Genomic DNA, 10,000 nt, shown 5'->3' on the forward strand with positions numbered 1-10,000 from the left:
AATCAATGGCTACTCCTCCGCTGAAGATAACAAGACCAGCTGCCAATATAGGTACTAGTACTTGAGAAATACGCTTTGTTGTTGATATGTATTTCGAGCTGTCACTTGAGGTACTGTACGTCCGAAGCTGAACGTTAAAACATCACCATCCAGAGTAGAGAGCGTTACGACCGCGTCGCCGTGGAGATGCAGAAGAAAGAAGAATCACTCCCAAATCGCTTATCTGTGGTTTGGGCTCGTCATTAACATCTATGGTAATCACTGGGTTGATGAATCTTTCTTGGTGAATTCAGCGCAACAGTGAACCAAGGATTTATCTTGAATGTTTATACGTTTTATACGTATTGCAGGCAGTGTCCCGTTGAATGTTGTATTATCCCTACTGTGATAATTGCTTTTTGAGAGCTGCCTTTTTGGCCAAAGTAAAACTTGTAGTTTTTTTTCTTTGCATGGGAGAACGTTCATTAATTATCGATGAGGCAGCAAAATTACTCCGGGTATTTTTATAATAGCGCGCATTTTTACATTTTTAGAACATCATAAAAAACCCTATTTGCTTCATCATGCAGTCAGTGTGTCATAAGTTTCCGAGGCATATAACCCGTCGTCCAATGTTTCTGTCAACCAAACTAATATCTTTATCTGTTTTAAAGGAACTGAGAGTTGAACAAAATTATACCTTAGCAAATAAGAAAATAGTTGGCACAATGCATATGAAAAAGCGTAGCGGGAAATTTATTATTAATACGCCATGTTGAAGAATCATTTTAACGACTTTGCGAGGATATGCCAAGAAGGATTATTTATTTATGGAGGACTCTTAACGAACCCGCTGGTTTCACAGAATACTGATAAGGTTATGGGTTAATTTTCATTAATTTTGATGAGTCTTCAAGTTTATTTTATTTTGTTATTTTTGTGTATGCGGATCGTTTAACCCTTGAAGGTAACATTTATTTTTCCTGGTTGACCGTATTTCCCGCTTCAGTTCGCTTGTTTCATGGCTTAGTTTAAAACGTCTTTCCTTTCCTTTAGCTCCGAAACGGCTACAATGTACGGGGTTATTCATGATATTTTCTTTTCCTTCTGTTCTGTCCGATGATAGCTTCTATATTACTTTTGGAATAAATTTTGAAGAACAATGACTGAGATGCGAGTTTGACCATCTCTGTAAAAATCAATAATACAGTGCCTTGTTTGATAGGTCGTTTTAAATAGCATTACTTTTAATAATTGTCGTCGTTTGAGAGGCCGTTGTAGTGGCATATGTTGCTTGAGCTTCAATTTTGGCCTTTTTAATTAGTAGCAATAGGAATGGCAGTATCATCGTTGCCAACCACAGAAAATGCTCCATTTTAATGCTAAATCACATGTCATACGAAGTGTTTACTGTTCGCCGGAATCAGCCGTGCCGGGGTATGATATTAACACACACCTTTCAGTCGTTAGCTGTCAAAGGTTTTTAAGTTGCGTAACAACAGCGTTAAAAGGAACACTAAAAGGCGTCTTTGCATCGTTGAAGACCAAACAATAATGCTGTTGTTTTGTTACGAATAACCCATTGAAGTACACTCGAGCTATTCTTTGATTGCACCTGACGTGACGGCGGCGCTTATTTCCCTTTCGTAAACGGTCGTTGCCATTTCTCAGAACGGTCGTTGCCATTTGAAACGGTCGATGCCATTTTTTAGCCCTGAATTACACTCATTAGGTCTAAGAACTCAAAAGGTTAGGGTTACTGGGAGTTGTGCCTCGCTGGTCATATGAGTTAGGGTTCGGGTTAGGGTTCTGTTTAGGGTGAGGGCTAAGAACCCGAGTTCGAGTCTTGAAATTTTCGGACTCTTTTTTTCCTCCAGTTTTTCTTTTATAAATGTTTTTTTTTTCCTTTTTTGTCTTAATTTTTGTTAATATTTTTTCTTTAATAGTTTGTTTCTTTTAATTTTCTTTGAAGTGTAGTCGACCGTTATAAATGGCATCGACCGTTTCAAATGGCAACGACCGTTCTGAGAAATGGCAACGACCGTTTACGAAAGGGAAATTTGCGACGGCGGCCATGTTAGTGGAAAGAACAATAGAACAATTTGACTCTATTATTATACACAACGTAAGCTACATTTTTCTATTGTTTTGGCACCAACATGGCTGTCTTATCCATGAGTGCAATCGAAGAATTCTTTGTTGCTTGCTGCATAGTTAATGCATGGAGATGGTTATGAAACTCGACAAGTTCTTTTGTTTCATGTTTTTGTCCGTATTTTTGGCCTTGACCCTGCACAAAACACACCTTTTTTGAAGAAGATAACCAATCAAATCCTTCGATTCAATTATGCGCATCTAATTTGCGAACCTGTGGGAAGCAAAAACAAAAGATTGTGCAGGGTCACAGTCAATTCAACATCGATTGCGACATTGTTCTCGCTTTTGAAAGGTTTTAACGTTTTATAACCAGTCCCTCGATTAACTGTGCTTGCAGCCAAGGATGGAGGGGATGGAAATAGACGCCAAAAATTAAATATGAATAGTACTTTGTGCCATAAATTTGTTTCATAATTATTAGTGCCGGGATTGTTAGGAATGTCTTACATGTGAGCTAATGTACTTACTTAGATTTTTACACAGTTGAGCTAAAAACAGCAAATTTAGAATGACAGCTTCCCTTTAAGGTTATCCCAGAAATAACTTTTTAAACAACACAACTCAAAGGCTCATGACAACAACGTGTCTATCAAGCATAACATAATGAGTTACAAACAACAGAGATAAATCCCACTTGCAATCCATGTTAATCTTCTTCAATTTTAATTTTGCCCATCCCTGCCTCCTTTTGCATTTGCAGTTTTAGTGAAACTTTCTGTTTCGTTTGATTTGGTTGCCAATTCCCAGTCGCTGAATTTGGCTTCAGTAATGGTTACTGGGGTTTGCAGCCTCGTTTTGATACCTTGGAGGGTTCATTGCAGGTCGTCGTAAATGAATGTTATTATGGCCTCGCGAAATTTCGTTCGTTGTTAGTCAAACGAATTGCTCATGAAAGCTAGTCTTTTTATGTTAAGAGATTTGGCTATATTTCATGCCTAGATGAAACTGACGATGAAGTTGAAGATGCTGTGGACAAATTCGAAGGGGATGAATGCAACCCAACATCAAAGGTATGCCGAGGTTTAACTTGATATTTTCTACAACGGGATTTGATCAATTCAGTAGTTTCCTTTTGTCGAAGTAAAGTTTGGTGGCATGCGAAAGAGCCAATCACTGTTTTTTATTCTTTACATTAAGATTAAACTTCTGGTTCGTGTGATAGTCTCAAGAAATTACCTTCGGCTGCGGGCGGATACTCTCGATTGCGATAACTTCTGGTATCCTTCCCTTTCATTGAAGTGAATGAACAAAGTGGTAATTTTTTTCCATACAGCGTATCGCCCGAGTCCTGTTTTATGGAAGCACCAATAATCAGTCCATTCAACCGCTGGAGGTATCACTTGATGACGCTGTTACAAGCAATCAGCTGTTAGATATTGACTTCCATGGAAATGCAATCAAGCCGGAAGAAAAAGCAGAAGACACAAGTATACATGATGAATTCATACCGGAAGATTCGTGTTGTAGTAACTCAAAATGTGAGGGTGAAAATATATCCAAGAGCTTCCCCTTAGAAACTTTATTAGCTTCGCCATCAATCACTTCATCTGGCAATAACATGGCAGAGAGTGGCGACAAAATCACCACAACTTCTTTTGATGACATATCCAGGTCGAGATGTTCAGAACCGGCTCATAAACAAAGCGGGATACATTTCCCCTTTACTGACAACTTTCTGTCGCCGTCTTGCCGTATCCCGCTAAAAGCCTTAGCACAGTCTACTCCAAAACCGGTCGTCTCAAGCGTCTTTGATGCAGTACAAGACGGCAAAAAAGAGGGGGACTCGAACCTCAGTGGTTCTGCTTCGTCTTTTCAAGGATGCGAAAAGACTCCTTCCAAAGCGTTATATGACGTTTCGTGTCTTGCCTCTGAACATACTGATGTAACGTTTGGTTCCCCTTCAAGGTCTTTTGAGCTTGCTATGGCGCGTGAAACGGACAAACATAGCTCCAAACTAGAAAGAGATACTCGAACGTCTGGGCTTGGTAGGTTTTATTGACCTCTTAGACTTCAAACTGCATCTTCATCATCCTTATCATTTAACAAATTTGGCCTCTTTCTTACGCGTATTCCTCTTAAGAGCCACATGTATACACACCTGTATATGAATCATGTTAACATCAATAAGGTCAAAGTTAATTGACAGTCTATGAACCCAAATCGTGGTTACCATTCTTACTTACTCACAAGGTTTACGTCATAAAAAAATCGCATTAAAAAATATCTGCGACTGGCGAACGCGACCTTTACCCGGCCTTGTGGAAAAGTCGCGTTAGAAGGGTTTTAATTTAAAGGTTTGGAAAAGAAGGAATTTACAGAACTTCGAAAAGCAGAAATGGATAATAGTTCAAAGAGAATCAGTTTCCCATGTTAATAGTGTGGTACTCGGCTTACTTGTTGAGCCGATGTGATTTGTCGATATCATTGCGTTATCTCTGCCGATGTCGTCAGTTACGGCAGAGCATTCTGATTTTCTTCTGTTTTACTTTTTAAAATGATCTCTGTCGTTGAAGGCGCTCGTCAAAGATCGTCGCTCTTCGTAATATTTTTATCTAGAGCTTTGGTTGCTTGTGCGTCTGATAACATTTACAGCTGAATTTCCTTCTCAGGTTCATCCATTTCTCCAGTTTCCCCACACCTTGAAGGTGCGTTCAATGACACCGGCATAGTACAACCAACCGAAGTTTCTCATCAGGAAAATGGCGCTAAAATGAAACAGGATAACGTCACATTAAGCACTGCAGGAACCCTAATAAAACATGGCAATGAAGGTACGACGAAAATGACTTCAAAACAGCCCCGCAAGCCGATGACAGTCAGCCTTATGAAAAAGGACCTCGGCACTGAAATTTCTCATAATTTAGTCGCTGAAAACCAAACTACCGAAGAGAATCCAAGCACAGAATTGAGCTGTGTCACCCTAACAAGGAGAAAATCATTTTGTAAAGCTCCCGGACTAAGGCGTTCCGTCCGAACCAAGCGATTTCTTTGCCCCACAGCAAGTCAACGGTCCAACGAAGATTCAACTAAGCGTTTCAAAGCGGAAGGCTCGTCTATTGACGAGTCAGCTGTGTTGAAAAAAGATAATTTGGGAACTGCAGATATTAGGGAAGATGCAAGGTGCGATGACGAGAAGAACGTGGACGATAAGGTGGTTTGCATCTTAAGCTGTGGAGTAGGAAAGGGTGGACTAAACTTTAAAAAAAAAGGAAAACTGCCTACAGAAAATGGATGTGATGATAAAAGGGCAATAACTGAGACTAAAGAATATGAGGATGATCTCATTGATATGGACTCTCTCAGTCAGTTTCCTGTAGACTGCTTGCTGTCGCCTCCCTACTTGAAATATTCTTCAGTTCTCTCAAATGCACCCTCTTCGCCATCAGTGGAACGACTTCAATGTAAAATGAATGTAACGTACACGGTTTTAAAGGAAGAAACACAGACAAGTCTTAAAGAGTTTGAATCTTATCGTAGTTGCTCTAGAGACGATTTGGATTTGGAAGGTGATAAAAACTCCATTGAAAAAACGGAAAATTCCTTGTCGAGAGAAAAGGAAGAAGACGTGTTTGCAGAGCCTTTCTCGTCCCCAAAATTAAACACGAGTCCTTTGCCGGTTGATTTAACGAAAGGAGAGAACGCTGATAAGATATTGGACAAAGGTGTGAAAGCTCCTGTAAGTTCCCTGAAGGAATCAGAATCGAGGAAAGAATTGTCGGCCCCAACCTTTATATCTCGAGAATGTGAACAGTCTATGGTCGACTTGAATAATGTTTTTAACCGGCTGGAGAAGTCTAAAGGAAACACAACAGATGAAAGTAAGATTTTAGATATGCATGCAATCCCTGGTAAATCTGCCTCATCGGAGAGTGGCGGTAATTGTGCATCGACTGCTGATGACGTAGAGAAGTTTTGTATGGATATGAGCAATTCTAGTACACTTAAGTCGGCGAAAAACGATGGTATCTCATCAGAAATTGTAGGCTTTCACACTGCAAGTGGGAAACGCGTTTCAGTTTCTTTAGAGGCACTAGCTAAAGCCAAGACAGCTTTGGAACAAGTGGATATTTCTCTTGGACTTCATAAAGGGCCCAGTGGAGTTCGGCTTCAGAGTTCAGGTGAACAAGTTAAGCTGTCGGAATGCTCAGTGAAACAAGCTGATGAAATAAATGTAAATTCTCCAGATAGTACTGAGCGTAAAAATCTTTTTGAAGGACGTAAAAGCTGTAGCAGTGTGCCTGACGAATTGGATAATTTCATGATAGGTCGTCAAAGAGTGCCATTCACAAGTTCCGGAAGTGATTTGGTATCCACGCTTTCTGGGTCTTTGGATAAGGCATACCGCGAGTTGGATAGTTATGAAAGTGACACTAAGGTGTTTGAAACGTCCTCACGACCAGAGTCTTATTCAGGAGAGAATTTATGCCAGGCAAAAGGGCAAAGAATCGTCCAAATTGGGGAAACTGCTGTACTAAACGTTGGTGACATTGAAAGCAAACCTGGAGCATTCGTTAATGATTCATTACTTGAGGACTTGTTAAATGACTGCAAAATGAAACGAAGAGATTCCCTAGAAAGCATACTAATTAAACAAAGTGAAAAAACAGTAGAAAGTCTTAAAGAAGGTAAAAGAGGGAACAATGACTCAGAATTGAATGGTTCTTCGTCGACTTCTTGCAATCAAGAAGTCTTGGAACGAAGAGAGAACGTTACCCCAGCACTACGCGGTGATGTTTGGTCGAGAAATAAGAGTACATTTGAGTCAGATGACATGTCTTTCTTTCCTGGTAATGGGAATGGCACGAACACGGAAGAGAAAGTTAGTGGAGCAGAGATTCCCAGTCCAAAAAATACAAGTAATTATCGCACGACCTCGCGAAATGCGGTGTTACAAACAGCAAGTGGAATGCTGGCAAAAATTTCCCAGCATTCTTCACAGGGTGCCAGTAGCAATATGAAGAAGATTAACGAGGAACTTTTTGATGACGAGCAAAGCTATTCTAAAAGAGGTTATTTGGGCTTTTGTGAAATGCAATCAGCGTACAAAGAACCAAACGCGGACTCAAACAAAGAATCACCGACGATCAGGGACTCAAGAACATCAAACGGAAGTGTTTCCACCGAAAGCCTACCCAAGAAAACTGTTAATTCGTTTCCTGGATTCCTAACCGCCGGGGGAAAGAAGGTGGCTTTATCCGAAGAGTCTTTGAAAGCTGGAAGAGATATAATGAGAAGACTGACAGAAGATGAAGTGATACCTTGTACCCTACCTTGCCATTTGGTCAATGTGGAGACTTATCCGGTTTCTAAACGGGATTGCGAGGCAGATGTTTCGATGCAAGCTAGAGGTAACTTGAGTGAAAAGCGAGATTGCAACACTAAAGTACACATTATACCTTTGGCAGAAAGCGTCGATGCAGATAAGAACTCTTTCAATCAAAATCACCTTTTAGAGGATAAAAATAAGAAACAATCCCTTGAATTCTTTGGATTTCAAACTGCATCGGGAAAACGAGTTGGCCTCTCGAAAGAAGCTTTGCAGAAAGGGGCTGTGATAATGGATCAAATTGACAGATCATTAAACCAGAATGAGGAGCAAAGAGCTCTAAACAATCCCAGTTTATCTCACTTCCATTGTTTCCAAACTGCTGAAGGAAGAAGCGTTAAACTGTCGAACGAATCGGTGAAGAAAGGGGTGATTATAATGCAGCAGATTGACAGATCGCTTGGAGGTGGTCCTGAGGAAATAACCGCAGCTGGTGAGTGCGGTGTTTCAAGCTTTCATAGTGAAGTAAGAGAGAGACTTAACAAACCTCAAAAGTTTCCTGGAAAGGAAAAAGCGGATGTGCAAGTGTTGGACGAAAGTCAGGCGGAAGAACGCAACAAAAACAAAGTGAATTCGCCTTTGTGCCCTGGTTTTCAAACAGCTGCAGGAAGGAGCGTGAAAATATCTAAAGAGTCATTACAAAAGGGAGCAGCCATAATGCAGCAGATTGACAAATCGCTTGACTTCATTGAGGAGGGCAGGAGATTTGCCAGTGGTAATTCAGGTTTGCAAAATGACAATGAGCAAAGCGTAAAACGTGTGAGAGATTCGCTGTGCATTGTGGACGCCATGAAGCAAGAAGGCGAGAAAGTGCTCAAAGAGATCAAGGCAAACAGCAGTACAAATTCGGATAGTGCTTCCGTTTTTCCTGGCTTTCGAAGGGCAAATGAACAGGGCGCTGCGCTATCAAAAGAATCGATAGCTAGAGAAGCAACGATGACCCAACCCATTGACAAGTCACTCGTAGAGAATGTGGAAAGCATTACATCTGCTTCATGTGGTGCAACTTGTATTGCTGGTTTTCGAACTGCAAGCGGTCAGAGTGTTAAATTGTCAAAGGAATCGCTGAAAGCGGGAGAAGCAATCATGAGAGAAATTGACAATTGCCTCCACAGAGAGATCAAGGGAGACGACAGATCTAAATCATGTAACGTCGCCAGTTCCTCTAGCTTTCAAACCACTGGAGGACAAAGCTTAAAGCTATCGGAAGAATCACTTGCGAAAGAAGTAGCCAGAATGCCAGAAATTGACAATTTTCTCATCGAAGACAACAAGGTGTCTAGTTCGTGGGATACGAGTTATTTTACAGGATTTCAAACGGCTAGTGGCCAGAACGTAAGATTGTCCAAAAATTCACTGGAGAAAGGAGCCCAGATTATGCGTCATATTGACAGATCACTGGAATTGAAAGCAGACGATGTTGGGTCATGCAGTTCTCCTACTTTTTGTGGTTTTCAAACAGCCTGTGGGAAAACGGTCCAGATTTCAGAGTCAGCCCTCTCCAAGGGAAAAGAAACGATGGCTGTTATAGACAAAGAAATTAGGTCAATGTCTTTGAGAAGTGAATATCGAGATATTGTGTCCAAGTCAACAGAGCAAGAAAAATCTGCTCTTGAAGAATCCTGTAACGGAAGAGTGCTTGTTGAAGAATGCAAAGATGAAGGCACTTTTAAAGGCTTTTTTACTGCCGGAGGTTCGAGTGTATCTGTGTCAGAAAAGGCGCTCGCTAAAGCAAAAGAACTTCTTCTGGAGACAGACATAGCTGTGGATGGTTCCAAATTGCAACAAATGGCATCTTTAAAGGAGAGTTCAATCCCTTTGATCACCATCGATCCAAAGAAAAGCCGAATTGCGGATGATGATGACGACGTATCTCGTGAAGTTCTTGAAAGTTCGAAAGCGCTGCTTGCGGATGAATCATTCTTGGATGTTTCGGAATACCTCCCTGATAAACATGAGCAATATTCTGCTACAAGAACGCCCTTGGAGACGTCTGCTTCTCGAAGTTTATTACTTGAAAGACAGCAAAGGAAAAATCACGAAGGTAAATAGTTGGATCATCCTCCGAAGACCCAGGGGCAGATGGTGGCCTCGCCCCCACTATCTGACCCTTGGTCTCCGAGGATAAAGTTAGATTGCTTTGAAGTCCAAACATTGCTAGACCTATTTTGCCCCCATGCATATGCCAATTCTGGATCACGTGACAGTTTCAAAAGGACTGTTACTTCATCGTTTTCCTTCATGTCAGCGTTGAGTATAAAAAAAGTTTCCTCAAAGGACGATCATGGGGTCTAGTTAGGAAAAAAAAAGCTTAAGGGATCATTCAATTTTTTTGCAGTGGGAACGTTTTATTCCAGATATTTCCCTGTAATAGCGCTTTGCACTATTACTAAAAATAGATTTTGTGATTTAGACCCCCCGCATAGGCTCAGACAAACATTACGATCCGCTCAAAAAGTTGGAGCTAGTGCAGCAATAGCCCTTTTCACGGTTTCTGACGCCATATTGGTTGGGGGTCAAACACGACTTAAATTACAG

At 40.9% G+C, this 10,000-nt stretch overlaps 2 protein-coding genes across 3 annotated transcripts in view; one reads left to right on the forward strand and one right to left on the reverse strand.

Moving 5' to 3' along the window:
* The window catches only part of LOC138000717 (glycine receptor subunit alpha-4-like), a 55,865-nt gene extending 55,851 nt beyond the window's left edge, over positions 1 to 14 (reverse strand). Inside the window, exon 1 of one of the 2 annotated variants that reach the window (XM_068847331.1) lies at positions 1 to 14. This exon is cut by the window's left edge and continues 274 nt beyond it. The gene's annotated coding sequence lies outside the window, so the exon portion shown is untranslated. The other variant, XM_068847334.1, reaches the window with a different exon arrangement.
* LOC138000716 (breast cancer type 2 susceptibility protein-like) overlaps positions 1 to 10,000 on the forward strand; it is a 54,285-nt gene that overhangs the window by 13,621 nt on the left and 30,664 nt on the right. The window contains exons 4-7 of the mRNA XM_068847328.1: positions 1 to 51; positions 3,076 to 3,146; positions 3,410 to 4,121; positions 4,746 to 9,506. The exon at positions 1 to 51 is cut by the window's left edge and continues 70 nt beyond it. Coding sequence (XP_068703429.1) covers positions 1 to 51; positions 3,076 to 3,146; positions 3,410 to 4,121; positions 4,746 to 9,506 — 5,595 coding nt within the window. The remainder of the gene's footprint in view (positions 52 to 3,075; positions 3,147 to 3,409; positions 4,122 to 4,745; positions 9,507 to 10,000) is intronic.

This window comes from Montipora foliosa, chromosome 4 (assembly GCF_036669935.1).
Source record: "Montipora foliosa isolate CH-2021 chromosome 4, ASM3666993v2, whole genome shotgun sequence".
Classification (NCBI taxonomy): Eukaryota; Metazoa; Cnidaria; class Anthozoa; order Scleractinia; family Acroporidae; genus Montipora; species Montipora foliosa.